Source organism: Carcharodon carcharias, chromosome 3 (genome assembly GCF_017639515.1).
Source record: "Carcharodon carcharias isolate sCarCar2 chromosome 3, sCarCar2.pri, whole genome shotgun sequence".
In the NCBI taxonomy this organism is placed as follows: Eukaryota; Metazoa; Chordata; class Chondrichthyes; order Lamniformes; family Lamnidae; genus Carcharodon; species Carcharodon carcharias.
In genome coordinates this window covers 140330574-140350111 of record NC_054469.1, presented here as the reverse complement: position 1 = coordinate 140350111, position 19538 = coordinate 140330574, and the positions used below count along the sequence as shown (strand labels likewise).

Sequence of the window (19538 nt, the reverse complement as noted above, 5' to 3'; positions counted from 1 at the left end):
CATGAAATCGTGGGTGGGGGCTGATCGCGGTTGGCGGGCTGTTTCCTGACCGCTTCCGGGTCCGCCAATCGTGCCTGCCCGCTGAGCCGAAAATTCAGGTCTAGGCTTTATTTCTAACAGGATAGAATTGAAAAGTAGGGAAGTTATGCTAAACCTGTATAAACACTTTAGTTAGACCACAGTTAGAGTACTGTGTGCAGTTCTGGTATCTATGTTATAAATAGAATATTAAGGCACTGGAGAGGGTGCAGAGAAGATTTGCAAGGATGATAGCAGAAGTGTGTGCATATATCAGGAAAGGATTGACGGTCTGGATTTCTTTTCTCTTGAAAAATGAAGGCTGAAGGGTGACCCAGTAGACTCATAGACATTTACAGCACAGAAGGAGGCCATTCGGCCCTTCATGTCCATGCCAGTCAACAAAGATCTGACTACACTGATCCCATTTTCCAGCACTTGGCCCATAGCCCTGGAGGCTATGGCAACACAAGTGAATATCTAAATATTTCTTAAATGTTACGAGAGTTTCTCATCCAACCACCCTTTCAGGCAATGAGTTCCAGACTCCCACCACCCCCTGAGTGAAAAAAATTCTCAACTTGCCTCTTAACCTTCTACCTCTTACCTTAGATCTAAGCCCCCTGATTATTGACCACTCTACTAATGGAAAAAGTGCCTTCTTATCTACCCTATCTATGCCCCCATAATCTTAATACACATCTTTCAGGTCCCCTCTCAACCTTCACTGCTCCAAGGAAAGCAATTCTAGCCTATCCAATATTTCCCCATAGCTCAGACCCTCCAGCCTGGGAAATCTCCTCTGCACCCACTCCAGTGCAATCACATCCTTCCTATAGAGAGAGAGGCCTTTAAAATTTTGAAAGGCTTTAATAGAGTGGATACAGAGAGAATGTTTCCACTTGTGGGAAAGAGCATAACCAGAGGCGATCAATATAGGACAGTCAACAAGAAATCCAATAGGGAATTCAGAAGAAACCTCTTTACCTAAAGAGTGGTAAGAATGTGGAACATGCTACTATAGGGAGTGGTTGAAGGAAATAGAATAGATGCATTTAAGGGGAAGCTAGACAAGCATTTGAGAAAATAAGTGGTTACAATGGTAGCTTTAGATGGGAGGAGGCTTGAGTAGGGCATAAACAGCAACATGGATTGGTTGTACCAAATGCCTGTTTTTGTGCATACATCCTATGTAATGAACCAGAACAGTTTGACTGACATGTTTGATAAGTACTGTCTCACCATTACAATCTATTACCTTACCAGAACCTTTTCAATCCCTTTGACCCTCTCTTTTATAGAAGACTCATTTTCCTGGTTTGAAATCTGTCTCGGATGGTCTTATATGATGCTTTGGTGCTCTCCAAATTTTCTCCAAGATCCCAGCCTTCAAGATAGCCTGTCTCCCTGCATGTAAGCATTCAAAAATGCAGAAAAAGATGTAACTAATTGCAGTGCCTTCTAGAGCAAGAGGGCTATCATACATAATTTGGGGTTTCACTCATAGACTAATTGATAGCGACTCTACCTTCTAGTCATCTGGAGTGAATTCTTTGCATGAACTGACCATGCCAGGGCAGCTGTCAACTTGCAACCTGGTTGATCAGTTTCAATTTTATGCAACATTTCACTGATAACTGCACGCTTCCTTACATAAAGTGAATTGTGGAAAGCCCATGGTGTTGAGAGTAGTATATTAGCATGGATAGAGGATTGGCTAAATAATAGAAGACAGAGAGTTGGGATAAGGGGGGCATTTTCAGGATGACAACCTGTAAACTAGTGGAGTGCCACAGGGATCAGTGCTGGGGCCACAGTTATTTCCAATATTTATTTAGTGACTTGGATGAGGGAAGTGAATGTACTATCGCCAAATTTGTGGATGACACAAAGATAGGTGGGAAGCCAAGTGGTAAGGATGACACAAAGAGTCTACAGAGGGATATAGACAGGCAAGAATTTTCCTGTCGGCTAGTGGTGGGGGGTGGAGGGTGGCCTGTGCAGACATCATGCTGGTCTAAATTTGGCCAGCCAACGAAAAGTGGCGACGTGCCCCCGATCGGGGGCATTGATCGGAGGGTCACCCACCCACCCTACTCCTGCACTTCCCCCCCTGACGGGGGAGTTTTGGCTACAGTTTAAATGAGTGGGAAAAAACTTGGCAGGTGAAATATAATGTGGGTAAATGTGAAGTTATGCACTTTGGTACGAAGAACAGAGGAGCTGAATATTATTAAAAGGAGAAAGACTGCAGAAAGTTGCAGCACAGAGATTTGCAGGTCCTTGTGCATGAATTACAAAAGGCTAGCATACAAGTTCAGCAGGTAATAGGGAAGTCAAATGGAATGTTGGCCTTTATTTCGACAGGAATGGAGTATAAAAATAGGAACGTCTTGCTAAAACTATACAAGGCATTAGTTAGACCACACCTAGAACACTGTGAACTGTTTTGGTCTTGTTATCTAAGGAAAGTTATACTGGCATTGGAGGCAGTCCATAGAAAGTTCACTAGGTTGGTTCCAGGTATGGAGGGATTTTCTTATGAGGAGAGGTTGAGTATGGTGGGCCTGTACTCATTGGAGTTTAGAAGAATGAGAGGCGACTTTATTGAAACATATAGGAGAGAATCCCCCCCCACCCCCCTCCCCCCCCCCCGCCCCAATCGGGGCTGCGCCGCCATCTTACATGGGCGGGCCAATTAAGGCCCACCCAGTGTGACACGTGCCAGGAAGCACTGTGCGCTCCCTGTGCTGGCGGGGGGGGGGGGGTTCCCTGAGTCGGGAATGCACTCTTTCATACATGCTCGTAAAAGAGCACAGAAATCTCCCAGAGGCACAGAGCTGCCTCAGGGAGATTAGTTTTAAGTTTTAAAAATTTTAATAAAGAAGAAAAGAAAATTAATACATGTCCCCTCATGTCACAGTGTCACATGAGCTGGGACATGTCAATGAACTTAAAAAAAAAATTATTTAGTTTATAAACCTTTCAGGAAGCCTCATGAGGTTCCATGAAAAATGCATAGGCTGCCTGGGCCCTTCGCGTGCCTGCCTACCTTAAGGTTGGACAGGCAGCTTGCTTAATAGCCTCAATTATTTAATTAATGGCCTTAATAGACCTTTGACAGTTTCCGACTGCGTGCCCGCCGAACTGAAAATCTAAATGATGCATGCCCAATGTCACCCCATGTCATTTTACACATTGGCGAGTGGGCCCTGCCGCCGCTCGCCGAGCCGAAAATTGTCCCCATAAGCTTCTTAGGGGCCTTAACAGGATAGCTGCTGAGTGGTTGTTTCCCCTTGTGGGAGAGTCTAGGACCAGAGGGCATAATCTCAGAGTAAGGGGGCATCCATTTAAGACCGAGATGCGGAGGAATTTCTTCTCTCAGAGGGTAGTTTTTCTATGGAATTCTTTACCGCAGAGGGCTGTAGAGGCTGGGTCATTAAGTATATTCAAAGCTGAGATAGATAGATTTTTAATTAGTAAAGGAATCAAGGGTTATGGGGTAAAGGCAGGAAAGTTGAGGCCACAATCAGATCAGCCATGATCTCATTGAATGGCGGAGCAGACTTGATGGGCCAAATACTTCTGCTCCTACGTCTTATGGTCTTCTGGACTTTCAGCTGCAGTATTCATGATTATTATGTTCATATTTTCTGACATGTCTCTGAACTCATCATCAGCAAATTCCCCTCCATTATCAGCCAGAACCTTCGAAGGTGATCCCAGTCCAGTCTGCATCAATTTCTCCATGATCTTGTTTATAATTACCCTTTGGTCATTATCATGTGTTAGTGTAGAAAGACCAAATCTGGTCATCAACACGTCTATAAAATGTAAAACTAAAATATTCCTGTCTTTGTCCCATTCCTTTAGGTCCATGGCAACTACCTCATTAAAGTCACATGGCAATGGAGCCTCTGATACCATTTACAGATTTCACACTCCTCACTAATCTCTTCTATTAGCCATGTGCACTATTTATCAGCTAAACCTGCAACTTTTAGCAGGAGTTTTAACCTTTGACAAGTAGCATGACTAAGTCATCTGTGTAACTTTAAGATAATTTGGTTTTTTCTCTCTTGCTGATTCTTATCGCCTGATTAATACTTGTTTAACAGTCAAATGAAAAACATCAACTTTTGTTAAAGGGATATAATAATGTCCTGACTGGGTAAACTGCAGATCCATTGACTTTCCAAAGACAATTGCCTTATCATACTCCATGTCGAGATCTATTTGTGCATTTTTCTTAGAAGGTTCACTTAACAGCTTAATATTTCACTTAGACTACATGAATATTGGTGAGATCATTTACTCTAGATATTTTCCATAAAATTACAAATCTTCTTAGTGAGCTTAGTGTGTTGTCACCACCAAACCTGGAGCAAGTAGTACTTTTATATTTCTTTACCCTTTATTGATCCTAACTATTTAGTCAATCAAGGTAACATTTGTTACTATCTGTTCCAAATACTGTCAAAGTGCAAACACTATAATTAAATGAATCCAAAGCCAAAACATTTATCACCAGAATAAAAACCCCTGTGACCAGTGTATAAAATTATCAGGTTCATTATTACCTTCATCCTCTTCCTTCTTTTGAGGGCCCTGCCTATGCACTTCGGGCAGTTCATCACATAATGCTACTTTGAGTCATACCTGAAGTACCTGTTAACTGTTCCTTGGGCATTCCTGGGATTCATTCACCTACTATTGATTTCCAATTGTGTCTTATGCTGTAATAGACATTTCTGGTAAAGGTGCTTTCACTCTCATTTGCTTGTCTTCAATTCTTCCATTGTATTGGTTCCTGCGTCCAGCATCGGGACTATTTTGAAATCTGGCACTTATTGAATCTTTAATTCTTTGTGACACTATGACTGTCTCATTGTTCTTTGAAGCAAATGAGTATTTTCCCAGGGATTTTTTTAAGGCATCTGATCCAGCAGGGTCTCTGTGATGTTTATGTTTAATGTTTGTGCTTTTTTATAAAAATACCTTTTAGTTAAAAAGAAGTATTATATAAAAAAAAACCTGCCAGTAGGATGTGCAAAGTCCTGGATGTATTGCTCTTTGGTGTAGAATAAGGAATAAAGGAATCTCCTGTCTTTTTTACACAGGAAGCTAGGGTTCAGAAGCAGATAGCTGTGTGTGTGTTTGTGTTTTCCTAATTGTTAAGAAGTGGCAAAACACTGCATATGACAACAAGGATGGGATCATCTTTATTAGGGGCTTTAGAGGCTTTTGATCCAGCTACAATGTTGATGTCAAACAAATGGAACAGTTTTTCATTGAGAATGAGATTGAAGAGGAAAAGCAGGCTTCAGTGTTTCTTACAGCCATTGGAATGAAAAATTTCACTTTACTGAGAAATCTCATTGCTTCTGACAAGCCAACAGATAAAAGCTTTAAAGGGCTTGTGGATGTTTTGAAAAAGCACTTCGATCCCAGACCAGCAATTATTGCTGAGACATTCATGTTTCACTGAAGAGAACTGCATAACAGTGAGTCAGTTTCCAAGTTCCTGGCTGTGTTGAGAAAATTAGCAGAACATTGTGACCTTAAAGGTTACCTGGAAGAAACGTTGTGCGATTTCAGTGTGATTTGGACAAGCTGAGTGAGTGGGCAAACGCATGGCAGATGCAGTATTATGTGGCAAATGTGAGGTTATCCACTTTGGTAGCAAAAACAGGAAGGCAGATTATTATCTGAATGGCTATAAATTGACAGAGGGGAATGTGCAACGAGACCTGGGTGTCCTCATACACCAGTCGCTGAAGGTAAACATGCAGGTGCAGCAGGCAGTAAAGAAGACAAATGGTATGCTGGCCTTCATAGCCAGAGGATTTGAGTACAGGAGCAGGGATGTCTTGCTGCAATTATACAGGGTCTTGGTGAGACCACACCTGGAATATTGTGTGCAGTTTTGGTCTCCTTACCTGAGGAAGGATGTTCTTGCTGTAGAAGGAGTGCAGCGAAGGTTTTTCCAGACTGATTCCTGGGTTGGTGGGACCGACAGATGAGGAGAGATTGAGTTGGTTAGGATTATATTCGCTGGAGTTCAGAAGAATGAGGGGGGTTCTCATAGAAACCTATAAAATTCTAACAGGACTAGACAGGGCAGGAAGGATGTTCCCGATGGAGGGAGAGACCAGAACCAGGGGTCACAGTCTGAGGGTACGGGGTAGACCATTTAAGACTGAGATGAGGAGAAATTTCTTCACTCAGAGAGTGGTGAGTCTGTGGAATTCGCTACCACAGAAAATAGTTGAGGCCAAAACATTGTATGTTTTCAAGAAGGAGTTCAATATAGCTCTTGAGGCAAAAGAGATCAAAGGATATGGGGAGAAAGTGGGAGCAGGCAATTGAGTTGGATGATCAGCCATGAACATAATGTATGGCAGAGTAGGCTCGAAGGGCCAGATGGCCTACTCCTGCTTCTATTTTCTATGTATGTTTTTATGTATGTATGTGATTGCTTGGGTTGTGGACTAAGAAATAAAATAATTCGTAGATTGTTAGTGGAGCAAGAGTTCACACTGAAGAAAGTGCTCAAGATTGCGCAAAGCATAGAAATGGCAGAGAAACAAGCTGGAGCTTTGAAAGTGCATTCTAACAACGTCGAAGTTAAAATAGTAACGTCAGGGTACTTTCGCTTCTAAACATGTTACCACTGTAATGGAACTGGGCACAATGCAGAAACCTGTAAGTGGAAAACTGCTGACTGTCACTATTGTGGAAAAAGGGACACATACAGTGTGTATGTAGATCAAAGGCTGATCACAGTAAAACAGTACCGCCAGGAAAAGGGCATCATGAGGAGTACACAGACAAGTCGCGCTTGAAAATAAACAGGCAGTTTGAAAAGGTGCATTACTTGGAAATAAAATACAAAAGTAATGCAAGTCCAGACGGACAGAAAGTGAAACTAACAGTGACGATAAGGAAGAACAATTGTATTACTTTCAGTTTGATCTGAAACTAGATGAAGGACTAAAAGTTGGCATTGCCTTAAATGGTAAAATGGTTGGAGCATCAACTGGAGCATCTGTTTCTATTGCTTCAGAGAAGACATGGGAGAAAATTTTCAAGAAATGCCCATTTGAGAAAACCCTCCTCCAGCTTTGCACCTACACTGGTGAGCCTGTGAATATACTTGGAAAAATGTCCGTTCAAACTAAGTATGGAGATCAAGTAGCAAAGTTGCCACTTATCTTTGTGAAAGGGGATCGTCCATCACTTATGGGAAGGAACTGGCTAAAAGAAATTCAGCTGGACTGGAATAAGATAAATCAAATGCATTGCAACCCCATGTGGCAGTCCTTGTTAGACAAGCACACTGACGTCTTCAAAGAAGGTCTTGGAGTTATTAAAGACATTAAAGCCTAACTTGCTGTAAAGGTCAAAGCTTCTCCAAGATTCTTCAAACTGCGTACAGTTCCCTACTCAATGTGACAGAAAATCGAGCAGGAACTGGAACGACTTGAAAACTTTCAGATAATTGAGAAAATTGACTGTGCAGAGTGGGCATCTCCAATAGTCCCAGTAGTGAAGGATGACAGGTCTATCAGAATATGTGGTGACTATAAAATCACTATTAATCCTTTCCTGGAAGTGCATCAGTACCCGCTACAGAAAATTAAGCAACTGTTCGCTGCTCTGAATGGAGGTGAATTATTCACAAAGCTTGACCTATCACAGGCATTTTTGCAAATGCAGCTGTGTGACGATTCCGGGAAGTATACAACCATCAACACATACAGAGGTCATGTCAATACAAACAACTACCATTTGGAGTAGCATCACCACCAGCCTTATTCCAGCAGGTCATGGACAAAATACACCAGGGCCTCCCTGATCTAATCTGCTTCCAAGATGACATGCTCATCACTGGGAAAAACCTCCCAACTCATTTAGAGAACCTAGGCAAGGTCCTACGTAGACTGGAAAAATACAGTATCCACTGTAAGAAATCCAAATGCTCATTCCTGAAGCCCTCAGTGGAGTACCTGGGGCATGTGATCGGCGAAACTGGCCTTTCAACCTCATCCAGAAAGGTGAAGGCAGTGGTGAATACACCATAGCCCAAAAATGTTAAGGATCTTCATTCGTTTTTGGGACTTGTGAATTACTACAGCAAGTTCATTTCAAGCTTGGCTACCAAGACAGCACCACTATAATCTGTTGAAGAAGAATGCAAAATGGGATTGGTCACAAGCCTGCCAGGAAAGTTTCAAGGAACCCGAGAAAGAGCTCGCTTCTGCTAAAGTACAGGCACATTTCAACAAAAAGTTACCTCTCAACCTGGCTTGTGATGCATCTGGATATGGTGTTGAAGCTGTCACCTCCCACACATTTCCTGCTGGCAGTGAAATACCCATTGCATACGCCTCACACACATTGTCCAAGGTTGAACAAAATTATGTCCAAATTGAGATGGAAGCTCCTGGACTAATCTATGGAGTTAAGAAGTTCCACCAATATTTGTATGGGCATAAATTCATGTTAATTGCAGACCACAAGCCTTTGACTTGGTTGTTAGCCTGAAGTCACAAACCCTGACACTTGCTGCTGTACGCCTATAAAGGTGGACAGTGATCTTATCTGCTAATCAGTACAAAATTCCATTTCACTCTACTGAGAATCATGGAAATGCTTCCATTACACCACAGCTCCACAACCCAAAATGAAGTCACTGCTTTCAATGTGAACCAGATAGACATGTCACCTGCTAAAGCGGAGCAAATTTGACTTGAAATGCAGAGGGATGCTGTGCTCTCCAAAATTTATCTGTACGTACAGTGGGTGTGTGCCTCAAGAAGTGACTACTGACCTTAAATCTTACTATATGCGTAGATTTGATCTGACTCTGCAATACAGTTGTTTGTTATGGAGAATCAGAGGTGTTATTCTTCCAAAATTCCAAACCCGAGTATTAGAAGAATTTTACCTCAGTCACATGAGAATCATCAAAATGAAAGCATTAGCTTGCCTGCATGTATAGTGCCACACCTGGATAAATACATTGAAGACATGGTCAGTGATTGCCTCCCATGCTAAGAAATGAAGTCTTCTCCTACACCCGCCCCATTACATCAGTGGGCTTGGCCTGACCACCCATGGCAGAGACTTTGTGTAGACTTTGCCAGACCACTTCTCAGACATATGTTCCTAATTGTGGTGGATGCCTGCACAAAGTGGCCTCATGTCATTCCCATCAAGTCGACCACTTCAGCAAAGATCATTGATTCTCTCTGGAACGTGTGCACTACTTTTAGATTGCCGGAGCAAATTGTGTCTAACAATGGCACACAATTCACATCAGGTGAATTTCATGCACTCCTGAAAAACAATAGGATCAAACAGATTCTAATCTCACCTTACTCAAATGGTGAAGCTGAGTGCTTTGTCCAGACATTCAAAACAGCCATATTGAAGGGGAGGAGGCAAAATAGATTGGAAGTTGAAGCTGAAGAACTTTTTGGTGATGTATTGTAACACTCCACATTCAACAACAGGCATATCTGCTGCTGAGCTGATGCTTGGAAGACAGCTGCGTACCAGAATGGATTTGCTGTGTTTGGATTTGAAAGGAAAGATTGGTTCAAGGCAACCTGATCAGAAAAGGTCACATGATAAGGAATAAAGGAACCTTCTGTTTTGCACACAGGAAGTTGGGGTTCAGAAGCAGATAGCTGTGTGTATAAGCGTGAATGTTTTCTTAGTTGTTAAGAAGTGACAAAACACTTCATGAGTTTAACCTGGATCAGTCTTTATGGGTCCAAAATTACTGTGGAACACCAAAGTGGCTCCTGGGAAGAATCATTTAGCGTCGAGTACCAGTGACCTATGATGTTGAATCTTCTTGTGGAATCTGGAATAGACTCACTGACCAGATTAGAGAAGCCAAATACAAGGAACCAAATTTCCAGGGATCTCCAGTCACAGTGGAAGGCTCCTGGGAAACATCTGGTCCAGTTGGTGAAACCCAACTTGATTCAATTGACAAACCTGTAGCATCTGTAGCTGCAACTGTTGAACCTGAGCAGAAACAAATGGAACAGCAGGACCTTCCATTTCTAAGCAAACAAACTGAGATACCTAAGACAACACTCCTCTCTAACCCAAAGTGAACTTGCAAACTACCTGACTGAATTGTTCCTGGCTAATGGGGAAGGAGATGTGATGTTTGTGTTTAATGTTTATGCATTTTTGTAAAAGGACATTTTAGTTAAAAAGAAGTGTAAAATAAAAAACCTGCCAGTAGGGTGTACTAAGTCCCGGATGTATTGCCCTCTAGGTAGAATAAGGAATAAAGGAACCTTCTGTTTTGCACACAGGAAGTTGGGATCCAGAAGCAGATAGCTGTGTGCATCAGTGTGAATGCTTTCTTAGTTGTTAAGAAGTGACAAAACACTTCAGTCTCCTTCTCCAAGAACTGAACATCAGTTAGAACCAGTAGCCTGTCCATATGAAATACCAGTGATTCCAGGAATCACCTAAATGACCGGGGACACCAGTAATCCAGGGATCTCCAAATTGTACCTTGTCAATCGTTTATGCAATCTGTTAAAGTGTATGATATATTTTTCCATGGAATGGACCAACTGTTTTCTGAAATCTGTCAAATTCTGTCCATGTGTCACAGTGTTTAACAAACCTTCTTTATTATAGACTTCATCCAAGAGCTCTAATGAAGTTCCACACTTTATCACTATCCAACTGATGGGCATCCACCTCTCAAAATAGTTTAGTTTTGATTTTATTTCTTGTAGGAAGTGACAACGCCAAGGCCATACTTTGTTTTCTCTTTGGTGGGGACATAACCCATGTCCACATATTCATTTCTCCACTGATCATATGGCTCAGACTCTGAGAACATTGAAGGGTAATCACACACCAACAATTTACACTTTCTTTCTGGCATTTTCCACAATGACCACAAGTATTTTAGTTTTCTATCTTTTTTTTCCCTTAGTTTGCAATCTTCACCTTTAGGCAACCATCCTCTGCTAGGCTGCTATACTGTAGGCTGTGACAAGCTATTTCACTTTGTCCAGAACAGTAGTACCAGACAAGACAGCCTGTGCCAGAAAGAGGATAAATTCAAAACTATGCAGCAACAAAATTTCAGTGAGCCAGTGATCCATCTGTAGAACAGGTACTCTAGGCAGATAATGGAAGCAATTATTATTGATAAATTCCAGTGCAAATTTGATAAGTTTCTTTTAGAAAACAATATTTTGGGAAACAGTATGTAATTTGGGGCAGAATTTAGTAGCCCCATGTTCAGTTGGAGAACTGGTGGAAGCCATGTCACCTTCCACGGGAGGCCTGATGCTATCCTGAGGTGATCACACACTTAGCTGGACAATGTTGGGCATTCTACTGAATTAAGGACCCAGTAGGGCAGAGATCCTGCCGATGAGAGCTGCCACCCAATCAAAAGCTGCCAGGTCTGCAGTATCAGCAGTACCACTAGGAACGGTGGCCACTGCTGGTGTTGCACAAGAGCCTACCCAGAGAATTGGTGGCAATGGATCCCCCGGAGTCAGATAAGTAGGGCAGGATGGGATCCCAGAGAGAAGAGTGTGCAGGCCGATTGAGGGAGGAGGGGCAATAACTTTCACCCATGATGCGGAAAACGTAGCATGCTTGTCAGAAAGTATTGACTCTTCACCTATGGCTCCCAGAGTTCTCCAGCACTGGGGTTTCTATTGCATCATTTCTGGGTATGTCATGGACTAATTGATAGAATTGGTTGCTACAGTTAGTCTAAACATATACAGAGACCCAAAGCACTTTGTTGAGTTGTCAAAAAGAAAAAAAGTATTTTCAGAACTACCTGTAAATACATGTTTAACCATGTCAAGATTTGTCCTTTTCTGACATCGTGAAGGTTTTGCAAAAGCAAAATACAGCAGACGCTGAAAACCTGAAATAAAACAGAAAATGCTGGAAATGCTCAGCCGGTCTGGCAGCATCTGTGGAGGGACAATGTTAATATTTCACCTCTTCAAATTCTGATGAAAGATCATTGATCTGAAACATTGTTTCATGATCCACAAATGCAGCCAGTCCTGCTGAGCATTACCAGCATTTCCTGTTATCACAAAAGTTTTATGCTATTAAGTTAACAAGCAATAGTGGATTGTTACAGTGTGAGAACACTGGATTTAAAAACAATGTCAGATGAATTGTTAACCTGAGTTTGTGAAGTATAACTTATTGAGGCTTTGAGGCTAACAGAACAATGTAAGTCATAAAATTCTGTTTTGTTTCAAAACTGAGGATGGAAAGCTTCCACTGTTTTTATAATCTAAGTAGATATTGTCCAAAGGGAGTCATACTATGAAAGCAGATTATAAAATGCTTAGTCTTCAAATGTAGACACAGGAAGTGTCAGAGACTGGAGACTAGTGTTGGATCCAACTTTTGACTCTAGGAGCCAAAATTGACCCAAATTAGTGAAATACAGTCCTTCTTTCCCAGATATCATTAGTATTGTAGGGTACTTTTTCTTCTCAGTGAAAGAAGTGTTGTAATTATTAGTGTGAAGGTGCACTTTGAGATTTTAGCTCCTTTTTTTAAGCAAAAAAGACAACCATAAAACAAAGACAATTTGGGAATAAACAATGAATCTGATTGGCACTGAATTACCTTTGATAAAGCACCACATAATAAATTTGTTAGTAAAATTGAACTCCATAGCATTAAATGGCATTGGCTATGTGGTGTGCAATGGTGTTCTCCAGGGATTGGTGTTGGTACCACTGCTCTTTCTGATATATATTAATTACCTGGACTTGGGTATAGAGGGTATAATTTCGAACTGTGCAGATGGCATGAAACTCAAAAATGTAGTATCAATGAGAAGAGTATTAACAGACTTGAGGAACTTATGCACAGACTGGTGAAATAGATTAGATGCACGGCAGATAAAATTTAACACGGAACTGTGAAGTGAGTTTTCTGGTAGGAAGAATGAGGAGCATCAATATAAACTAAATGGTACAATTTTAAAGGAATACAGGAACAGAGTGACCTCGGGGTGCCAATACACAGCTCTTTCACAACATGAGAAGGCATATGGGATCTTTGGCGTAGTGTTCAATTGTTCTGTGTTTGATTATGAGTCTGTTTGCTATAAATACTTGTAGTCCTTGATTGATTGCACCTGAGTGTGGACTCATTGAAAAGTTAACAAACTGTAGAACTTGCTATAAGCTAGTGTTGTAAGCATGAAGCAGACATTTTAAAGCACTATGAATAAAATCTATTGCACACAGAGAAACTAGGGTCATCTCTGCATAGCTCCAAGATATAAAATGCACAGCAAATTGGCAACAAGGATAACAGAGAATAGTTTAAATTTACCAGCTCCACCACCATTTCTTTCATTACCGGGAGATCCACCCATGCCATGGGATCGACGGATTCCAGGCTTCAAGACTTACTTGCTTGCTATAGGAAAGGGCCATCAGGATGTAGCAGCAATCCACAAGAAGGTGATAATCATACATTGTCATGGAGCAGAAGGCCAATGAATATTCATCTATGTATGATACGATGGTAAGTGCTCTCAAAAAATACTTCGGGCCAAAGAAAAGTGTGATGATCAAATGATATATATTCTACCAGAGATGCCAGGGAAATGGTGAACCCATAAAACAATACATGGCAATGTTGCAGCAATTGGCGTTGGCATGTGAATTTGGCATGCTAACCGACAAATTAATATGTGAGCAATTAATTGAAAAGATTTCAATTCCATGAATTAACGAACATCTCGTCATAGAGGATGATGATTTAACCTTGTAAAAAGCCACAACCTTGGCAGTTCAAATGAATCTGCCATGTTGGATTTAAGAGGCGACTCAGAAATGCATCTTCAGACTCAGGGTTGCAGTCACAGCTTGCCCAAATGGAATGGTTATGGAAAAAGAGACCAGCAGTCTCAAAAACACAGTCAGATACCTTCAAAACTGTGCCGAAACTGTGGAAGTACTCATCAATTTACAATGTCATGCCCAGCTTGAAGGAAAAAGTGTAACTCATGCTTAAAGTGGGACCACTTTGCAAAAGTGAGTATGTCAAAGGAGAGGACTTCATCGGTTTGACACATGGAGGAGTCCCTCCCTGAGAGGGAGGTAAAACTTATGCATACCATCAAAAACAGTAAAGCACTGGGTCATTTTAAGAATTGCTCAGGCGGGATCGTGGGCATCTCAGTGTTGTTTCTTGTCAATGTTGGTGTGAAAGTATCTATTCTGAGCAACAATTCTACCTTGAGTATTTTTCACAACTTTTTCTTGCTCCTGTGACAGATATTCTTAAAGCTTACAATGACACAATTATTCTGGCTGTGGGAACATCCAAAATTCCAGTCCAATACAAAAGCATCAATCTAGACAGGTTCATGTTCTATGTGCCTATGGGGGTAATCTTTTTCAATAGGCTTGGATTCAAACTTGAAGACCCCACAAAGCATGCAAACTGAGGCTTGACTGTGAGAGCATAAGACCATAAGACATAGGAGCTGACGTTAGGCCATTCGGCCCATCTAGTCTGCTCTGCCATTCAATCATGGCTGATGGGTTTCTCAACCCCATTCTCCCACCTTCTCCCCGTAAGCTTTGATCCCCTTACCAATCAAGAACCTATCTATCTCGGTCTTAAATATACTCAATGACCTGGCCTCCACAGCCTTCTATGGCAATGAATTCCATAGATTCACCATTCTCTGGCTAAAGAAGTTTCTCCTCATCTCTGTTCTAAAAGGTCTTCCCTTTACTCTGAGGCTGTGCCCTCAGGTCCTAGTCTCTCCTACTAATGGAAACATCTTCTCCATATCCGCTCTATCCAGGCCTTTCAGTATTCTTTAAGTTTCAATCAGATCCCCCCTCATCCTTCTAAATTCCATGGAGTATAGACCCAGAGTCCTCAAACGTTCCTCGTATGTTAAGCCTTTCATTCCTGGGATCATTCTCGTGAACCTCCTCTGGACCCTCTCCAGGACCAGCACATCCTTCCTGAGATATGGGGCCCAAAATTGCTCACAATATTCTAAATGTGGTCTGACCAGAGCCTTATAAAGCCTCAGCAGCACATCCCTGCTTTTATATTCTAGTCCTCTCGAAATAAATGCCAACATTGCATTTGCCTTCCTAACTACCGACTCAACCTGCAAGTTAACCTTAAGAGAATCTTGGATTAGGACTCCCAAGTCCTTTTGCACTCCAGATTTCTGAATTCTATCCCCATTTAGAAAATAGTCCATGCCTCTATTCTTCCTATCAAAGTGCATGACCTCACACTTCCCCACGTTGTATTCCATCTGCCACTTCTTTGCCCATTCTCCTAACCAGTCTAAATTCTTCTGCCGCCACCCCACCTCCTCAATACTACCTGTCCCTCCACCTATCTTTTTATCATCTGCAAACTTAGCCAGAATGCCCTCAGTTCCTTCATCTAGATCATTAATGTATAAAGTGAAAAGTTGTGGTCCCAACACTGACCCCTGCGGAACTCCACTAGTCACCGGCCGCCATCCTGAGAAAGACCCCCTTATCCCCCACTCTCTGCCTCCTGCTAGACAGCCAATCTTCTATCCATGCTAGTACCTTGCCTCTAACACCATGGGCTCTTATCTTACTGAGCAGCCTCCCGTGCTTCACCTTGTCAAAGGCCTTCTGGAAGTCCAAGTAGATAACATCCATTGGCTCTCATTTGTCTAACCTGCTCGTTACCTCCTCAAAGAATTCTAACAGATTTGTCAGGCATGACCTCCCCTTGATGAAACCATGCTGACTTTGCACTATTTTATCACGCACTTCCAAGTATTCTGAAATCTCATCCTTAATAATGGACTCTAAAATCTTACCAACGACCAAGGTCAGGCTAATTGGCCTGTAATTTCCCATCTTTTGCCTCACTCGCTTCTTAAACAACGGGGTTACATTAGCGATTTTCCAGTCCTCTGGGATCCTCCCTGACTCCAGTGATTCCTGAAAGATCACCACTAACGCCTCTTCAGCTATCCCCTTCAGAACTGTGGGGTGTAATCCATCTGGTCCAGGTGATTCACCTTCAGACCTTTCAGTTTTCCTAGCACCTTCTCCTTGGTAATGGCCACCAGACTCACCTCTGCCCCCTGACTCTCTTGAACTTTGGGGATGTTACTCGTGTCTTCCACCGTGAAGACTGACGCAAACTACCTATTCAGTTCCTCCGCCAATTCTTTGTTCCCCATTACTACTTCTCCAGCATCATTTTCCAGTGGCCCAATGTCCACTTTTGCCTCTCTCTTACCCTTTATATCTCTAAAAAAAACTCTTGCAACCTTCTTTTATATTACTGGCTAGTTTACCCTTATATTTAATCTTCTCCCTCCTTATTTCTTTTTTAGTTGTCTTCTGTTGGTCTTTGCAGGCTTCCTAATCCCCTGGTTTCCCACTGCTCTTCGCCGCATTGTATGCTTTCTCTTTAGCTTTAATGCTGTCCCTGACTTCCCTTGTCAGCCATGGGTGCCTCGTCCTCCCTTTAGTACGTCAGTCATTCTCTCTCTCTCCCTCCCTCCCTCTCTCTCACTCTCTCTTTCTCCGCTGTTGCTGAGCTATTTGTCTGGGCACCTGATGCCGATCATTGATGATGAGAACCTCCTCCTTGTTGTTGATTTGCTCATGGTCTGCACTTGTTTTTCAATGAAAGTATCAGAAGGTGTACTGAAGGTAAATTAAATGAACATTGTTTGGTTTCTTCATCCAATTAAAATAATCAAGAGTATTAAACCGTTCTTTCCATCAGACAAATGGCAGGTATAGCACAGTGCCATTTTGTAGACATTACAACACCAGTGTTAGAATACAAAGACAGATTCTCATGTTATATTGCTATTATAAACCTTATGGATAATTCCAGTTTTTGATTTATAATACAAATTGCAAATGTAAATGTGACACAGTTCCCGACAGTAGGATTATGTTTAGTCACCAACCCCTCGAACAAATTAGGCAAAACCTTCAGATTGGCGAGCGGGGGTGGGCGTGTCATTCTGATCCTCAGTTCGGTGGGCGCACAGCAGAGTCGGCTGCGCACCTTCGAACTGTCAAAGGCTTATTAAGGCCATTTAAAAGCCAATTAAAGTAATTAATTGAACTGCCCGTCCAAGCTTAAGGTTGGCAGGCAGGCAAAGAGCCCAGGCGGCCTTGGCATTTGTCATGAAACCTCATCCATGGCTGGGCTGAGGTTTCATGGAGGGTTTATAAATTAAATAAATTTTTTATTAAAGTTCATTAACATGTCCCAACTCGTGTTACTGTCACATGAGGGGACATATGTTAAATTTTTCTTCTATATTAAAATTTTTAAAAATCACACTCTGTGCCTCAGGGAGATTTTTGCACCCTTTCATATGCATGCACGAAAGAGCGCAGGCCCCGAATCAGCCTCCTCCCCCCCACCAACACAGGGAGCACTCAGCACTTCCAGGTGTGTGTCATACTGGGCAGTCCATAATTGGCCCATCCACGCAAAATGGCTGCACCCAGCCGATCACGGGCAGCGATCAGCAGCATGCCCACCTGCGCCCAACCCTCCCGACGGATAGCAAATTCTCCCCATTATCTTGTCATTGTCATCTTTCTGTTAATGCGATCTTGCTGTACAAAATTTGACTGCTGCATTTCCTACATTACAACAGTGATCAGAATTCAGAAGTAATTCATTGGCTGTAAAGAGTTTTGGGACATCCTGGGGCCATGAAACGTGCTATATAAACACATGTTTTTTATTTTACAGCAGGCAGTGAAAAAATAAGTTCTGGAATTCAGCACATAAAAAGTGGACCTCCCATGTAAAATTTCAGGCTACCTTTAAATGGTGACAGTCTCCTCAGTTGGTTTCACAGCCTCTAATGGATGAACTGCTAATAATAAGTGTAATTAGTGCTCCTCCTGAATATTAGAAATAGACTCAATCACAAACATGGGTGGAGCCTCACACCAACTTCATTGGGTCAGAATGACAGATGCCCTGTTCATCATGTGCACTGTACAAGGAGAAAGATCATCCCCCATCTTGTCTACTTTTCAATAAAATTAGAGAAGACCAAGATGTTATACTGCAAAGGGCAATAGGGATTAGGTTTTGACAAGGTGACGAAGCATGATGATCATTGTTATTTCACAGGAGACTTGAATTTAGCTAGTTGTTATTCACAAGCTGGGCTAGAGAAAGGAGCATCTTTTCCATTTGTCCCAACAACACAGCAAATACCAAGGAAACCATCATCAGCATGAATTGTTATCACAACAGCTTTTCCAAAGACAAGCCTGCATGAATAATTGAAAAATGTTATTGAATATCATGGGAGAAAGTCAACGGCAATTGTTACAGGACCAATTGTTTGTTGGTGGAGTCCATTGACTTCAAATTGCATACACTGGATAGAATCAAAGACCTTTCTTTGACAGCCTTCACAGAATTATCATCTTATCCACAGATCAACTATTGAGAAATGGTATTGAAAAAGTGAAGCGAGTAAGATGGTGTTTAACATTTGATAGATCAGACTTTTGATTAGAATGAAGTTTTTTTCCATATTTGCTGAAAGCCAGCTTTGTGATAGAAGTAGTTTGTATTTGGCTTCATTTTCACATTTTTTTTATTATTTTAATCTAGACAGCACTCAAGGGACAGCAACAATATCAAAAGTGACAACACTGGCAGCAGCAAGTGATAGTGTAACAACAGAATCCATTTCCAGGACAGAGAAATCCTTTACATCCAGTAGCCTCAACACAGCTCTTCCCAAGGAAACAGAAGAAGAAAAAGCAAAACGGCTGCTTTACTGCTCCCTCTGCAAGGTGGCTGTCAACTCTGCCTCACAACTGGAAGCACACAACAGTGGTGAGACATGGGAATCTGTTTTCCTAGCTTCCAATCCTGTAATTGCCAGTCTTTAAACAGAACAAACTTACTCAACTGCAGTCCGTCCATAAGAAATGGAGCTTCTTTAATTTGCTGTTAAGATACTGTGACAAAACAGTGAGAAAGCATTCGCATAGCAAAATAATTTGGTGTTAAATGGATATGTACCAATCGATGGCTGGAAATATGATGGAGGATAATAAACAATTGAAGGTTTTTCATTACATTATAGGGCTGACTAGAAGTCTCGGTGGTGGCAGTAACAGCTAGGGGATTGTTTGCCTGTTATGAACCTTGGCCCGGTTTCCCTAAGAATGGAAAAGAGGTTATGTAACGGGCAGCCAATCTACACCAGCCATTTTCTGCCAGTGCCGAAAGTTAAATCAGCCCTCATAAATCAACTGAGCAAAGCTGAGGTATTTTATTACTCCTCTTCTTAAGTCAGTGAGAAATGCTCTGGTTTGGCTCCGGGGACACAAGCAAGCTTTAGGTCACTCTTCATGTGTGAGAAGAGAAGGGTTCCTGACTGTAAAAACATCATAGTTCAGACTGACCAAGGTCTCCTCCGAAGTCTACACACACACACACAC

General features: G+C 41.9%; 1 protein-coding gene across 4 annotated transcripts in view; it reads left to right on the top strand.

Moving 5' to 3' along the window:
• The window catches only part of LOC121276439 (zinc finger protein 385D-like), a 469044-nt gene that overhangs the window by 415912 nt on the left and 33594 nt on the right, over positions 1–19538 (top strand). For all 4 annotated transcript variants that reach the window (XM_041184847.1, XM_041184845.1, XM_041184846.1 and 1 more), the window contains one exon: positions 18700–18927. In XM_041184847.1, the coding sequence (XP_041040781.1) occupies positions 18700–18927 (228 nt within the window). The remainder of the gene's footprint in view (positions 1–18699; positions 18928–19538) is intronic.